We start from the raw sequence: 17,326 nt of genomic DNA, 5'->3' as shown, positions 1-17,326 counted from the left end.
AAGGCAGCTTAAATATGACTTGCCCATATTGCCACAGTGCCAGTATCTGCCATGGCAATATAAATATAAATATCACAATTCACATCCTGAAATAATTTATATAAATTTCTATAGTATAAGGCAATGTGGTATATAACATGTGAGGTATCTTAAAACTGCTCTGGAATTCAAAGAAAGGAAAATTCAACCAATATGAAAGACTTACATATCTGGACTAGTCTGAATTCCTCCATAATATTTGGGATCCTTCAATATTTTTGTATGTGCAACACCCTTCTTGGACATATAACAAGCAGCTAGTAAATTTTGTTGAGTGAATAAATGGAAAAGATGTTATTTGAGATAGGCTTTCAAAGGTTGAAAAGAGAGGGAGGTGAAGAGTGCTTTAGGCAAGGTAAACATTATGAGTTGACTTCTAGTTGACTCCTGAGCAGAGACTGAAAAATGTGAGCGTTGTGTTACTTTGCTGCAAGGTCAGCATGAGGCAAACTCAAAAAATTGCAGAACCAAAAGAAAATTACTTGCTTTTAATTTCAGAAGAGTGACCAGATCTGTTCTGTTTTCAGGTGACAATATGTACAGTTGTGAAAAATGCAAAAAGTAAGTGTCATTGACAATGCTTTTAATTGCATGATTTGTATTTTAAATGGTATTTTTCTTGAATATTTGAATTGGACATGTGAAGTTAAAATTCTACTTTATTTAGAAAAATAAAGGCCAGTAAACTTTGTCCTAGTAAAAATAGAGGCTGGTTATTCTGTAAAACAAATTTGAGATAAAAATTTGACAAATTTACTAGGCTTATCTAAGATGTGAAAATATATTTTGAGATAGAAATGTTTCATGCAAAATTACATATTTTATAAATATAAAAGCTATACTAGGATATATAACATACATTTTCGTTACATAGGCTAACTGTTGACATCATAAATGACACCTTATTCTCTTCCGGATTACTATGTTAACAGGTTAGATTCAGAAAGTGAAAGTAGATATAAAGGTACAACGTTTCAAATATGTGTAATATTCAGAAAGGTTATACCAACTTGTCTGTTACCTTCTGTATGAAAGCAGAATAGAAAGACAAAGTATGATTTTGTTTCTTTATATCTAGTACTAGTTGCCTTTTTCTGTTGTAATAAATTCAGGCTTTTAAGGCTTCTTGGTGGTAGATTAGAAAAGTAATTGGTGAATTGAAGGCAAATTTGTTTGAGATAGAGTGAACTGGAAAAAATTTTTTGAATCTCTGTAATAGAAAAATAATGGCCTCTTAATAAGATCTAGAATCTTAATAAAACATACTTCTGTCTGTTGGCAGTAACCCCAGGGAAATGTTGATCTGCAGCTTTTGGTCTTCTTCATGACAAAAAGTAATGGTATATTTGGTCAATAAGGATGAAAGGCTGCGTTGTACTTTCTAAAAAAAAATACACCTAGAGAATTGAAATTGGAAAGTGTTATCAGTTTGTCCTTGAAACTGTAGCTGATAGCTGAATATGGTGCTGGCCTGAAGCGGGAAACCTTCTGAACAGGAAAAAGATCATACTAGTGAAGATGGAAAAGAACCTTTCATTTACCCCCAAATCCACACTAGAGATCTATCGAGTGTTTATTAATATTGATTATTAATAATAATCAGCCTTGATTTATCTCACGTTGTTTCCACATTGAAGAATAAAGGTTATATTTGCAACAGTATGGAAGGATCTTGAGAGTATCATGCTAAGCTACGTAAGTCAGATAGTAAAGGACAAGAACCATATGATTTGATTCATATGTGGAATATAAGACAGAAAGCAACAAATGAACAAACAAAACAAACGAACTCTAGGCACAAACAGTATGGTGGTTACTAGAGGGGAAGTAGGGTTTGGGGAGGATGAAGAGGGTAAAGGGGTTCAAATATGCGGTGATGGGACGAGACTAGACTTTGGGTGGTGAGCACACAGTACAATATACCGGTGATGAATTGTAGAGTTGTACACTTAAAACTTACATAATTATTAACTAATGTTACCCCAATAAATTTAATTTATTAAAAAAAGAACAAAACTTATAATACTGACTTGACCAAACAATTCTATGAAATTGGGATTTTATTTTACCCAGTTTTACTTGATATTTGGATGTTAATAAAGGCATAGCCAGGCCATAGATAGTAGGACTTCTGTTTAAAAAAAATAATTTTCTTTCTTTTCTCCAATTATAGTTGACATTCAATATTATATTAGTTTCATAGCATAGCATAGGTGTATAGCATAGTGGTTAGACATTTATATAACTTATAAAGTGATCACCCCAATAAATCTAGTACCCATGTGACACTGTGCATAGTTATTACAATATTATTAACTATATTCCCTATGCTGTACTTTTCACATTCCCGTGACTATTTTGTAACTGTCAATTTGTACTTCTTAATTCCTTTACCTTTTTCACCCAGCCCCTTGACTCCCCTCCCATCTGGCAACTGTCAGTTTGTTCCCTGTATCCGTGAGTTTGTTTCTTTTGATTATTTATTAAAAAATTAATTTTATCAAAGAATTATGCAACTCCCTAAATTTTTATTACTGATATCTTAGTTTAAATAATTTTTTACAATAAGGGACTCCAATGTTTTATTAGTATGTATTTTTAAATGGGTAGTATGTAATTCAGTAGTGAGCATTTTTAGTCTAATAACCTTTTGTCTCTACATTTTCTGTAAGATTTTGCTGAATATTTGAAAATACTAAAACTTTTGTTGATTCATATGGGAAACAGGCTGATTTAAATTGTTTTTCTCTTCCCCTTCCCCCATTAGGTTGAGGAATGGAGTAAAGTTTTGTAAAGTACAAAAGTTTCCTGAGGTATGAGCTTTATTATAGTTCAATTTATTTTACCTGGTAGGAACATGAAGTATTAGTAGTAAATTCTGTGCATGGTGGAAGAATGGATCGGTTCTGTTGACCAGTTGCTATATATATATATATACTCTATTAGGATTATCCATTTTAAAAATACTGAGTTACATACCAAGTAAGTGCCCTTACCAGTGAAACTATGTTGAACACAGCTTAATCAGACATTGTAGGATCTTGCAGGTTTAAAGTGTAAAATTAGAAAAGGCAGTAGCTGTAAACTTATAAATACCATGTTTCACCATTTCCACATTTTAGCATCTCTGGACTCAGGTTATCATAATTGCAGAATAATATTTAACTGACATTTAATTCAATATGTATATTTAATAGACTCCTTTATCTAGCATATAAAGTAATAAAATCTTAAATAATCTTGCCTTTCTCTTTTAGATTTTATGCATCCATCTTAAAAGATTCAGACATGAACTGATGTTTTCCACCAAAATCAGTACCCATGTTTCATTTCCGCTGGAAGGCCTAGATCTTCAGCCATTTCTTGCTAAAGACAGTCCAGCTCAAATTGTTACCTATGATCTTCTGTCAGTCATTTGTCATCATGGAACTGCAAGTAGTAAGTATGCAGGTTTGACATATATTCTTAGCTTTAAAAAAGTAAACATCTGAATTGATCTTTTAAGTAAGACCTGATCGAACAAAAGAAAAAACTGTAAAACTAGATTTTTATTACTTTATTTTATTTTGGTTATTTAAAACATGTCAGGAAATTATAGGAAATTGAATACTTTTACTCTGAAGTTTGAAATACTGGAAATTTTATTTTGTGTAAAGTTAAACAATAAGGGCTTGAACATCATTTTTATACTGGGTTTTTTAAAGATTACATTCTGTCCTTATTTTCATTTCCTCAAGTGGTGGCAGTGGGGAAAAATACTAACATAGTTCTTGCTGTATCTCAATCTCTGCTAAGAACTGGAGGTATAAAAGTAGTTTATCGTCCATTCTTGTGTTACTGAAATGATTTAAAATTTTTCCTCTTAAATTCAGGTGGACACTATATTGCCTACTGTCGAAACAATTTAAATAATCTCTGGTATGAATTTGATGATCAAAGTGTCACTGAAGTTTCAGAATCTACTGTACAAAATGCAGAAGCTTATGTTCTTTTCTACAGGTAAGGAAAGAACTCACAGGTAGGCTATTCTAACAAATACGAAAGAGTGTCTCACGTCAGGGTTATTAGTGACTTCTGAGACTTTCAAAATGGATTGCTGAGTAAAGATTAGGAATTGTTTAACTCTCATTTTATTATGTGAGTAAAATAAAGTGAAAGGTTTCGTGCAGAATGATCCTTTAAGAATATGTTAAATGTAGTTTAAGGGCAAAGGAATGTATAGTTGATTCTTGAACAACATGGGTTTGAACTGTATGGGTTCACTTATACATGGATTGTTTTCAGTAAGTACCTGTACTGTTTTTGATCTGTGGTTGGGAGTCTGCAGATGTGGACGGCTGACTGTATACATTGATTTACACCATTTTAAATAGGGAAGTTGATATCCACAAAATCCGCGGATGTTGATATCCCTAGGGGGACTGGAATAAATCCCTCTGGATACCAAGGGACAACTAAGTTTTGGGGGAATCAAAATTTATATGCAGATTTCCGAATTCGTAGGGGAGAGGGATTTCAGGTGCCTTAATCCCCTGCGTTTTTCAAAGGTCAACTGTATTTTGTTCAAGGGTCAACCGTATTTTGTTTTAGAAAGATTGGTTTTAATAAAATAAGCACCGATAGTAGGAATTAAATACCAAATTTTCTCCTAAAATAGCTAGCTAGTAAACGAGGTATTACTATAAAAATAAATCTTAAACTAAAAAATACCAATCTTATAAAATATTAAGCACTAGCTACTGAAACAGAAAACAGATGAACTATTTAGATTGATTTTATTAGCAAACATTTAAATGCCTACTGTGTTCATTTGGATACCAGTAGTTAAGGTACATTATCATCCATAGGTATGCATAATGTAGTTGGGGGTGTTACAAAATATATTTCTCTTGAATAATTCCCAATATCTAATAAGATTCACAGTATTAATGTGTATTCCAAGTCAAATAAGGAAGAGGAAAAAATCTGCTTACTAGTCTAATGGAGTAAAATGCATATTGAATTTAATGAATCATTGTTCTTAATAGGAAGAGCAGCGAAGAGGCACAAAAAGAGAGGCGAAGGATATCAAATTTGTTGAACATAATGGAACCAAGTCTCCTTCAGTTTTATATTTCTCGACAGTGGCTAAATAAATTTAAGACCTTTGCTGAACCTGGCCCTATTTCAAATAATGATTTTCTCTGTATTCATGGAGGTAAGAAATTCTGTAATGGAAAGTAGTAGTAGGGGATTGCTATTAAATAATTTACAAATAGAGCCAAGAATTTTTCTCTTCCATTTATTTCCAATTTCCCCATCTGCAGTCCAACTCAAATGTGTTTAATTCACTGTGGTTTCAGAAATTGGCTTTTTCTTCCAATTGTAGGCAATCTGTAGCCTCTTCATAGAACAGATATTTATGGAGTATCTGTTCCAAAACCTGTGCTAGAGCCTGAAAATAACAAAGACACTATTTCTGTTCTCAAAGCTCTAATTTCATAGCAGAGACAGATACATAAACAACCAATTATGGTACAGCGAGCACTTATGTTACACATTACTTTTCTCAGCTGAGAGGCAGGCACTCAGCTACCAACTGTTTCTGTGGCTCCTGTCACTTTCGTCTAAGTGAGTAGCTGGCTTTTTTCCTACTTGGAATTTAACAAAAAAAGCCTCCTATAGTTAGTTATGTGCTAACATAACTTACGCCTTTGTCACTGGCTCTATTAGTGTTGGTTCCCATGATAAATAACATCTTAGTGTGACGCCCTGATTACATTTCATGGTTGACGACTTGATATTCTCATTAAGTAATTGCTTTTTCAGTGAAACTGAAAGAGATAGTGGGAATATCTTACCTTAGGTTACATTAGAAACCGAAGCCTTGCAAAATATTTATGTATGTGAATTTTTCTCTTATTTCCTGACTGAAGTAAGGCTCCTCCTGTTGTGAATCTCCCCCATAAACCTTTTATGCCACTTATCTATACCTGATTTTTAGTAGTTGTTTATATATATAAGTCCGTCATTTCTTTTGCTACCACATAAGCTCCATGAATGAAAGGTTTTTCTTACTCATATCAGATATCCCCCAATACATAGTCAAAGCTTAATAAAGAGGTACATAAGTTAAATACTTGAAGACCTTGGTTTACTGATTTTTCACTATTTCAAGAAATATATTCATCTTTCGGACCATAATCACCAAAAATGATTATGCCTACTTTTTAACCTTTTTGGGAGGGGTTTCAAGAATAATGATTGAAAAATGCCAGTGATAATCAGTTAAGAAAATGAATTTTTTAACCTTTGAGAATAATATAAAGGAATTTAAGAATGAAACAGACCCATCTAAACTTTTTTTAGGTGTTCCTCCACGAAAAGCTAGTTATATTGAAGACCTGGTTTTGATGCTGCCTCAGAACATTTGGGATAACCTATATAGCAGGTCTGTTTTTTAAATCAGACAATATAGTATTGTGAAAATCAGTTTATGAAACTCTTTAGAAGGGGATTGAATTATTTCATATATGCTTCTTGTGCTACATGTTGGTCATATAGAATAACCCGCTTTTCCTTCATTTATTCACTCTGAGTGTGAGTCAGAAGGCTTTGTAGTAAGTGTGTGCCTAGTCTAGATAATTAATTCTAACTCTTTATGTTCTGATATCTGTATCTGTAAAAGTATGCTGTGATATTTAACTCTTGAATATTAGAGTTTTAAATTTTATGTTAAAGCATTTCACCCATAATGTCATTATTACGTTTTCCTTAGTGAAATATTGGAAATCATTTATTCCATAAATTCTTAATTGAGTGAGCAGGGGAAGCCTCCTTCTGAGTACAACTTGATTAAGAGTATGACTGTATAACTAAGGTTTATGTGTTGTATGCTAATTTTTGAAAGCCATTTCTTTTACTTTGTGTTGTTGCCTCAAACATATTTTGTAATAGAAGTAACTATAAAGGAAAGTTGAAATACATGTAAAGCAGGTTAGTTAATAAACTGATACAAAGTCATTGACCCTGATAAACATAAAATCAAGTCCTTACGATTTTTTGATTTTTACATTAGTTTAAATATGACTGAGAATTTTTCTGTGAGGATTTATTACTAATTAGGGATTTAGCCATTAACTAAAAGTTGTGGAGACAAATTTTCTAGAGCATCAGCTTTCTTCAGGATTTTTATAATTATTAAATTCTTTATGCTTTAGGTATGGAGGAGGGCCAGCTGTCAACCATCTGTACATTTGTCACACTTGCCAAATTGAGGCAGAGAAAATTGAAAAAAGAAGAAAAACTGAATTGGAAATTTTTATTCGGGTAAAAAAAAGTGATGCTTTTCAATTTATTATTATGATCTAGGATAAAGATAAAGAACTGACAATTAGCAGAATTATATCATATTAATGAAATGATTGCATGAAATAGTTGTAGTAGAGTTTAAATGTTGTGAGTATATAACAGTGAGAGACCCCAGGCAGGTCACGACAATTGTAATGAGTTCTCCTTTTGTTTTTGTTTTCATGGATTGGTACTAAATTTTGTTTTATGGATTGGCACTGGCAAGAAATCTCCTTGTTGAAATGGTAAACTATAGATTTCCTTAAGTTAGTGTTTTTGTGAAAGCATTTACCCAGGCTACATTCTCTACTTCCATCCCTTTGTGAAATACAGTGGTACCTCGGTTTTCGAACGTCTCCATTGATGAACATTTTGGTTTATGAATGCCATGAACCTGGAAGTAAATGCTTCGGTTTCCGAACACGACTCAGAAGTTGAACATGTCACACAGCTTCCGCTGAGTGCAAGATTCTGAGGCCTAGCTGTCTGTTTTCGAACGTTTCAGAACTTGTGGATTACGTTCGAAAACCAAGGTACCACTGCATATTGTTTTGCGGGACTCTGTACTTACAAATATACCTGGTTTCCACAAAGTAAGTTTATTATGAAGTGTTCCTTGATTCCAAGCAACAGAAAGTCTGGTCACAGAATCAGTAGGAAGAGCTGAGCAACCAGGTTTTATGGACAGGACTAGTACATTCCATTTATCTATGTAGCAGAAGTAAGTCTCTTCAAAGTGCTGCTGTCAGTAACACAGCTCCAACTATTTATTTATAATCCAAATTCATCTTCCATCACACCCTCTTTTATTTTTTTAAAGCAAAGCTGTGTGTTGGTATAAAGAAATAACACTAGGGTGCAAAAATCGGTGGACTAGAACTTAAGTGGAATTTCTGAAAAATTGAAAAATCAGATTGGATCAAATTGAAGAAGTAAACCAAAGGTCAAAGGAAATGACCACACAGGCTTCAAGCTTTGAAGTGGTAGATACCAATAGTGACCTCAGCATTCTGCCTCCTGCACTGTATAAGGCAGCAAGCATAAAGGGGTTTGCTTGGATAGAGCATTGAATGTGGACACTTGTGCCAGTTAAAGAACGCATTATGTTAGGTAGCTTGTACTATCTAGAAAGAATTGTGATTTCCTAAACTATGCCATGAAATAAATATTGATCCTCAAGGAGATTCATAAGGATGTTTTATCCTGAAAACAAAACAAAGTTCAATAGATGGGTTGATTGAATGGCAGAATAAATACTCCTGGAGAGCCAATTAGTGTACTGGAAGATCTAGAAAAGGGTTTCTCCTAAAATCAAGTGCAAGGATAAATAGATGGAAAACAAAGAAAAGTTTTAACATGTTGGACAGATATAGAAGCCAGTGTTTCTCTATTAGGTTGGTGCAAAAGTAATTTGCAAAAACCTCAATTACTTTTGCACCAACCTAATAATAAGTATTTTAGAAGAGAATAGAGGGGGCAAACTACTTTTAGAGCAACAATTTAGAGAAATTTCCCAAAACTAGAGAAAAACAGATGCTTCCCAATTAATGGGGTGATTATACTTAGCTAAAATTTAAAAAGCCCCCACCAAGACACATAAGGAAGAAATATCATAATGCCAAAGATAAAGTCCTAAAAGTATCTAAACCTGGTAATGCTATGGATTAAATGGATTCATTTAGTAGAATCAACGTGACATTAAATTTCAGAAATCTCAGTTCTCTAGAGATAAGTTGTACATTACGGAAGGTCCTAACTTGAATGCTATACCTGAGACAAACAGCTGTGATTTCTTTGTTAACCATCAGAGACAGCCACATTTTTCATTGCCTTTTGTGTCCTATAGAAGCAGCTATCTTGTATATCAGAAAGACCCTGGCCCTCAAAGAACTTACATTTAATAAATAATACATTATATATTAAAAGGTGATGAGTTCTATGGAAATAGAAAGTATCAAAATTATAAGAGAGATCAGCAGTACAGTGATGAATGGAGGAGTGAGGTGCAATTTTAAATAGAGTGATAAAGATAGGCCTCATTGAGAAGGTGACATTTAAGCAAAGACTTGAAGGAGGTGAGGGAGATGTTTAGGTATCTGCAAAAAGAAGGGATAGCCATGCAAAGCTTTGAGAGGCAGGAGGGTGTCTGCTTGGTTCTGGGAATAACAAAGGTCCATGTGACCGTAAGTGAATAAATGAGGACAAAAGTATTAGAAGATAAAGTCAATCATGTGACCAGATCATGGAGGTGCTTCTGGGCTGTAAGGATCTTTGGGTACAATGGCAGGGTTTTGATTAGATTTGATTATAGGAGAGACATGATCTGAACTTGCCTTTGTCAAGTGATAATGTGTAGTATGGGCATTTAGTTACCCATCATGAAATATTTTTAGGAATCTCACTGTCTTTCCACACTATTACAATTCCATAAATTTCATACCCTTCATTTTCCTCAAGCTCTGTGGCCTCCACTTCTCTTTCTATACCAGTTTTTCTATGAATTGGGTTTCTTTAGTTGAAATTAGTGGGAGCCAGAATGGCTAACATAAGCAAAAAAGAAATTTATTAAAAAGAAAAATCGAGTAGCCAGACCTCCAGAAGTTCAGGAACCAAGGTATTCCTAGTATATAGCTAACTAAATTGACATTGGAATGACTCCATTCTAACTATTAGGTCACTCCTCTGAAGATTTCCATTTCTGGTAGAGTTTTGCCTTGTTTGAGTCACATACGCATCCCTTAGGCCTTAAGACTAAAGAAGGGAGTGGAACATCTTTAGGGACTGTCACACTATCCTATACATATATGTATATTGTCTGTGAAATAACATGCACAAGATTATTCATTGCAGCATTGTGTTTGTAGTAGCAACATGTCCACAAATATCTTAAGTGAACACAAGATGTAGACAGTGGATATGGTATGTTTGAATAACATTTACCCATAAGATTTTTAATAAATATATGGAGTATTTATTGTTTTGAAGACTTTAGCTTAACTATCTTCACTTATACAATCTTTATGTCCCCATGTGTGTACATGCTAAATTTTAAGACAAACCTAGAATTGTTAATTAATAGGTATGACCATATATGCTAGTACTAAGATAACTTAGCACAACGTATAGCACATTCTTTGTGTAGAGAAATTGGCTTTATCAGATATTCAGGTAGAATGATTGTATTGTTCTGCTACAAAGCAAGTGCTAAATGACTGATTTTTGCCCCCCATAGCTCAACAGAGCATTCCAAGAGGAGGACTCTCCAGCAACTTTTTATTGCATCAGTATGCAGTGGTTTAGAGAATGGGAAAGTTTTGTGAAGGGTAAAGATGGAGGTAAGTGGTTAACTGAAAAATGAAATTCTATGCAGATTTTCTTGAGAATCATTTTTGAATATCTGTATATACTTGGGATTACACCAGTGAACAAAAGAGAAAAAGATCCCTGCCGACAGGCATCTTACATTCTAATTTGTATTCTGCTTGTGGAAACTTTTAATATTTTTAAACCTATTTCATAAATTATAACATATTTATAGCAGGAATAAAGGAACAAAACAAAACTAATCTGCAGCCTTAATATTGAATAGTTTAAAAAAACCCACTTAACAATAATATTGGTTAAATTATGGTTTACCTATTACAATGGGATACTGTATGGACTTTACAAATAATTTTTGTGACAGCCTTTAGTAATTTAAAAATAAGATATTCTTGATATACAAAAAAGATTGCAAAACAGTATGCATAGTTTGAACCTTTTGTGTTAAAAAAAAAAAAAGGCAACATATGCAAAGGCAAAAAGACCGCAAAGATATTAAAACAGTTCACCTGTGTTTTTGTAGCAGGATTAAAGTATTTTTTTCTTCCTTGTACTTTTTTTTGTAACTTTTGATAATGAACATGCACTGTACTTTTGTATGCAGGGGAAAACAAATAAGGGGTTTTTTTCCTTAAATTAAAAAAAGATGCATTTTAATATTTCATTTTATAATGCTTTTAATTTGTAGTTTAATGACAAAAACAAATCGAAAATTGCATGAATTTTTAAATTACAAAGAAATTGTTCTTTCATAGTATTAAAAGTGCATTTTAACCTGTAATCCTCAAATGAATACTTAAATCATTTCTGTTAGATTTTATATGGTAGTGAGAGCCTCTTTTGCTTTCTTTCCTGATTCTGTTTTGGGGAATCTTAAGAACCAAGAAGGAAGAAGCTCAGAAGACAGTTAAGAATTGACTATAATATTCTAAAAAATAAAACTTATTATATAGTACATCCTTTAGTTATTTCAGGCACAGAAACATGCAATTCTTTGGTGCATTTATTTGAAAGTATGCATTTTGATCACTGGTTTTTCCTTTTAACTTAGATCCTCCCGGTCCTATTGATAACACTAAAATCGCAGTCACTAAATGTGGCAATGTGATGCTTAGGCAAGGTAAGTCTGGCTAACACTTAAGCCTTTACTTGTTAGAAATTTGTCACTGTTAGCAATATACCATTATTAGCCATCTGTGCCACTTTTTACCCAGCTCAGTGATGTAATTCTTACATGAAGTAGGACAAATAGTGGAAAAGCTGCCAGTGTTTACTTTTTGAGTGAGGGTTTGAGATTGTTGATAGGAGCTAGGAAAAAGGATCCCTAACTTTTTAAGACCATAAAATTGCAGCTCATAACATTATGGGTTGGTAGTTTGAAAATTCATGTTTCCAAAGTTCTCAATTATCCCTAGATGATTCATGCTGGGGGCTACATTATGGAAGCTCTTACAATATGAATTTGTACATTGGTAAATATTCTTTCTATATATACTTAATTTTAGGAGCAGATTCTGGTCAAATTTCTGAAGAAACATGGAATTTTCTACAGTCTATATATGGTGGAGGGCCTGAAGTTATCCTACGACCTCCAGTTGTTCATGTTGACTCAGATATACTACAAGCAGAAGAAAAAATTGAAGTAGAGACTCGGTCTTTGTAATTTTGAGAATATAGTGTTGTAATGAGAAATTTCACTTCCCCTCTCATGTACACATGTAGAAACATTCCTAAAAGCATGTTTATTTTCTCGATTTTTAATATTGTATCTTATTCCTTCTTACTGGGCATTATGGAAAACTGTTAAAAATGTATAATATACTACAGGATGGTATATTTAATGCTTTAACTTACCATAGTCTTTCAGTGTAATAATTTTGAAAGAGCGATAATTGTGATCATTTGGTAATCAGTAGGTTATCTTTGATCTTTATACCACATTCAAATCCATAGTAACCTTTGTAGTTTTGTAAATACTTTTGCTTTGAAAACTTTTTCATTACCCCAAACCATCATAACTCTGACCAATCTTTTCAGTTCTCCAAAAACCTTATTTAATTGTATAGTTTTGACATGGCTTCATATAATAAAGAGCCTATTTTAAATCTAGAGTTGTAGTCAGAAAAATGGTAATTTCCTAAAGCTCAGGAAACGTTAGGGTGTCACTTCTTTTGCACTGCAGCATATAAACTAGCATATTAATATTTACAAAATGTCTTTTGAATGTATCAAGGATGTATTTAGTTTGAGTGAAATTTGTGTCAGCAAATATCAGTAACTTATTGCCTCTTACACTGTAAAATATTAAACTTCAATTCCTATAACCCTGGATAGTATGCATTAATGTTAGTAAAAAACTTAGTTTTAGGGCACTTTTTATTTTGAGAGCATGAAGTATGGAATGTGTCACTGAGATTGTTGATAAAGCTGAAGCCACTTGCAAAATGATTTTTTTAATGAAATGCAAAAGTCTTTGATTAATATAGTGTGCACTGCTATTTGCTTGATTATGTGATGTCAAAATTTTAACTATATTTCAAGTACGGAACAAAACTAAATTACTTTGAGTATGTTGAATAGCATTCATGATGGCTTTGTTTTGATTAGGGGCAACTGCCACCAGCTAAAATAGTGTTGTTAAAATTAGTTCAATAAAAATGATTTTAAAATGTACAAATTGGATGTTGAATTTATTTGATAGATATCAATAGTGAATGGTATAAAATTTGTTAATATTAGTGTCTTATTTTTTAATCAGAAGTATGCAAAATAAGTTATTCAGTAGTAAAGTTTTGATGTTTAATGAAATGATGAGCCATTAAGTCTATTTGAATTTGCCCCCTCCCCTCCCCCCCAACTCTATCCCCCCTTCCCCGCTCTCCCCGCCAACTCTGAGTCAAGGCGTTGTTCTATCTAGTTTTGGAGGACACAGCTCACTGGCCCATGTTGGTATTATGAGCATTGCTCTCTACCCAGCTGAGCCAGTCCCATGCCGGCCACTCACAGCTCAGCTCCAGGTTGAACCGTTGTTCTTAAATCTAGTTGTAGAGGGCGCAGCTCACTGGTCCATGTGGGAATCGAACTGGCGACCTCAGTGTTAGAGGCATAGCGCTCCAACTACCTGAGCCACCTGGCCGCTCCCAAGTCTATTTGAATTTTTTAAAAATATATATACTTTTTAGTTTTCTTCTTCATAATTATACTATAATCCTCTTTAAGGATTGAGTGGTATTATTTACCTGTTTCTAAATCATGAGTTTAGTGTAATGCCTGACACTTAGGAGATAATCAAAAAAGGTTTGTTTTTAAAGTGCTTGCCATTTATTGAATATTTGTGCTATTTCAGCCACTGTACTAACGTGCTTAATTACATTTAGTCCTCAGTACACCCTATGGCTTAGGTAAAGTGTCTTGGCCTAAGTTATACAGCAAATAAGTGGCAGTTATGGGACTCCAACTTAAGTCAATGTAACTTCCTATCAGTATTCTTATTCACCATGGTATTATCTCCCAGTGAATTCTTTTGAAACAGATTATGGTATTAGTCCTATTCATTAATAGCATTTGTCATTGAGATATATACATATATGATATATGATAAAGAATACTGCTAAGAGATTATAGAATTTTTTTTACATTTTAATCACCAAAATAACAATATAGTAAGTAAAGTGGTAGCAGTCCGATAGACTCTCAGCTAGAGGTTGGAGTATGTGTGGATAAGTGTGGAATAAAAGACATGGTTTCTCTGAGGACGATTTTCTTGGAAATACTTAAGCTGAGAAATAGGAAAACTGCAGTCAAGGAATAGTGAGAGCCTACATAGGTTAAGAGTACCTCAATTTATAACATGAACGTAATTAGTGTTTGGACTCTGGAATCAGTCTACTTATACAGTTGACCCTTGAGCAACATGGGTTAGAACTGTGTAGGTCCACTTACACACTTTTTTTCCAATAGACACTGTAAATATATTTTACTTACGATTTTCTTAATAACATTTTCTTTTCTCTAGCTTACTGTATTGTAAGAATATAGCATATAATACATATAACATACAAAATATGTCAATTCGTTAGGATAGCATACTACCACACCAGCTCTTTCAAAACTTGCTCATCACCTGGCTGCAGTAGATAAACTTATTGCTCTTTTGCTAAAATTGAGGAAGTATAAGCATATTCTCTTGGTCATGGCAGAGGAGCAAATTCTTTTCAAGTCTGCATGTGTCGTATCTACTAATATTGCACTGGCCAAAGCAAGATGGTAGGTTGATTGCATTAATGGCCTTAATTGTTCACATCTCTGTGTCCACACTTTTTGCCATGTGACTTTGTAGTTCCTCTCATTAAAAGTAGAATCCATCTTGCCTATCCCAGTTCTAAATATTTCTAAATATTTCAAATACTCCAATTCTAAATATTTCAAATATTCTAATTCTAAATATTTCAAATATTCCTAAATCTTTCCTTGCAGTGAATTAGAATTATAAGAGTTTCTTACTTGGCTATGCTTTTCACCTCTTCCAAGCCTAGAGAATTGCCTTTAGTCTAGATTTAGAGATGTTACAATAAACAGAGTTCCATAAAATTGTTGGATTTACTATGAGGATACTGTTGAGGACACTATTCATCATGTTACATGATCTTATGTTGAGAATTCATGGGAGAAATTTATCTTTGGTCTTACTGCTAAGAATAGTAATGCCTCCTCTGAGTAACTGGTTTGTTACCCTATGGATACTGAGAGGTCATAAGTGATCTTGTTTTTTCTTTGTTACAACATCTGCCAAAAAGCTTTAAGCAAGTGTTCAGGATCTTAGAACATGTATTTCTGTGCATTATTTTTCTTCCTATTTTTTTTGCCTGAATTTTTCCATTTTAATTATTTAAAATTCTATTTTACTATTAAACTTTTTTTTGTAAGCCACATGTATTTTAGAAATAAGTAAGGTATAGATTTTTAAAATATGACAAATATATTGGCCTTTTCAGTGGTGTACAACATCTTTCCCACTAGACAGTAAGCACCAAAAGGATTTGTCTTGTTTACCTCTAGTGCTTAACTGTGTGGCTCAAAACAGTTATCTGATAAATTTGTCTAATAAATTAATGTTGATGACTTCCTCTTTCACATTTTCTCCTCCCTGGTTTTTGGGGTACAATTCTATCCTAGTTTTTCTTTTACTGTTCTTGGCCTTGTTTCTCTTCTAGTTGTCACTTTTGTTTCCTTGCCTCCAAATTTTAGTTCCTCGGGGTTTTGTCTTGATTTTCAGCTCTTTTTCACTCCTTGTGTTCTCCCTGGATAACCTAATCTAAACCAAGAGTTCCAGTTACTACTTGTATTTTGAAGACTCACAAATCTGTACCTCCAGCTTAGACCTGGGACCTACCTCCCAGACATACAACTCATCAATGACACCTCCGTCTCCTGGTTGCCCATGCCAGAAACCCTAGATTCTTTTACCCACAAATTCAGTCAGCTACCCAAATCTTGTACTTTCACCTCCCCAAATAACTGGGCACATATTTAGAAACAAGGACATTCACCAAACCAATTATTTACGATAGCATGTAAGTGAAACAGCCCAAATACTCCCAAATAGAAAAATGGTTAAGTAAATTATATAACCATCTCTTGGGCTTTTAAAAGAATATTTAATAACATGGAAAATAGGAGAAATTAGGATACATATTTCACATCCGATATTATATATATACCCATAGAAAAAATGGTAACTTCTGGTAGTATTAGTATTAGTAGGAAGTAAGTAGTATTAAGTTCCATCCTTGTAGGGAGGGGGCTTTGCATCAACTTCTCTTTCTCTGTAGAATGTTTTCCCCAACCTTTGCCGCACTAACTCCTAAATATACGGTCATACTTCAAGTCTCATTCAGCCTGAATGCTATTTCCTCAGGAATGCCTCCCTTTTCCCTTCTATCTAAACACCTTAGACATGTACTTTTGGGCATATGGACATATTCTCATAGTTAACTAGTACCTTTCATTCATGTTACTTATCGGTTTGTATTTATGTACAGTATTTGTGTGATTATTCTTGAATGTCAGCCTCCCTCTCGACTACATGCTGTGTAAGAGTGAGGTTCTATGCTTGCTTTGTTTACTACTGTATCTCTAGCACCTAGTACACCTCCTGGCATATTTATCAAAAGAATAAATGAATGAACTACATCAGTGATTTTGTAAGCACGTTCTGAGGCAGTGCCTTATGTGCCATGGTAAGGGACTGAGGGAGACATCAGTGGTTGCCCATTCCCTGGTCATCTTTTATTTGAATTAAGTATTGGATTCTGGTATAAGATTGTGTTTATGGAAGGAATGCCAATGCTTCAGAAAATACTGTACAAACCCCTGAATTAGATGATCTTGAAGTCTCTTCTTCAATATTCTGTGATCCTAGATGAAAATAAGACAGGGTACTGGATTTATCAGGGTGATCGCTTTGTAAATTATGTAAATGTCTAATCAGTGTGTTGTACACCTGAAACTAATAGTATGTCAAGTATAGTTGAAATTTTTAAAAAAATATTTAAAACAAGACCATATAGGGCTATTTCATAATTAGAGAGTGGTCTTTGCCAGTGAAGTTGGCAGTGGCTCCTTATGCCACGGGCAA

At 33.6% G+C, this 17,326-nt stretch overlaps 1 protein-coding gene across 3 annotated transcripts in view; it reads left to right on the top strand.

Annotated features, from left to right (window-relative positions):
• Positions 1-13,342, top strand: part of USP33 (ubiquitin specific peptidase 33) — a 56,013-nt gene extending 42,671 nt beyond the window's left edge. For all 3 annotated transcript variants that reach the window (XM_033114042.1, XM_033114041.1, XM_033114040.1), the window contains exons 15-24: positions 567-600; positions 2,807-2,852; positions 3,297-3,477; positions 3,912-4,038; positions 5,067-5,236; positions 6,388-6,469; positions 7,239-7,347; positions 10,601-10,703; positions 11,741-11,809; positions 12,195-13,342. In XM_033114042.1, the coding sequence (XP_032969933.1) occupies positions 567-600; positions 2,807-2,852; positions 3,297-3,477; positions 3,912-4,038; positions 5,067-5,236; positions 6,388-6,469; positions 7,239-7,347; positions 10,601-10,703; positions 11,741-11,809; positions 12,195-12,352 (1,079 nt within the window). In that variant the 3' untranslated portion in view covers positions 12,353-13,342. The remainder of the gene's footprint in view (positions 1-566; positions 601-2,806; positions 2,853-3,296; positions 3,478-3,911; positions 4,039-5,066; positions 5,237-6,387; positions 6,470-7,238; positions 7,348-10,600; positions 10,704-11,740; positions 11,810-12,194) is intronic.
• Positions 13,343-17,326: the final 3,984 nt, after the last annotated feature.

This window comes from Rhinolophus ferrumequinum, chromosome 9 (assembly GCF_004115265.2).
Source record: "Rhinolophus ferrumequinum isolate MPI-CBG mRhiFer1 chromosome 9, mRhiFer1_v1.p, whole genome shotgun sequence".
Lineage (NCBI taxonomy): Eukaryota > Metazoa > Chordata > Mammalia > Chiroptera > Rhinolophidae > Rhinolophus > Rhinolophus ferrumequinum.
The sequence above is the reverse complement of the archived record's forward strand: the minus strand, read 5'-3'. Positions and strand labels throughout refer to the sequence as shown.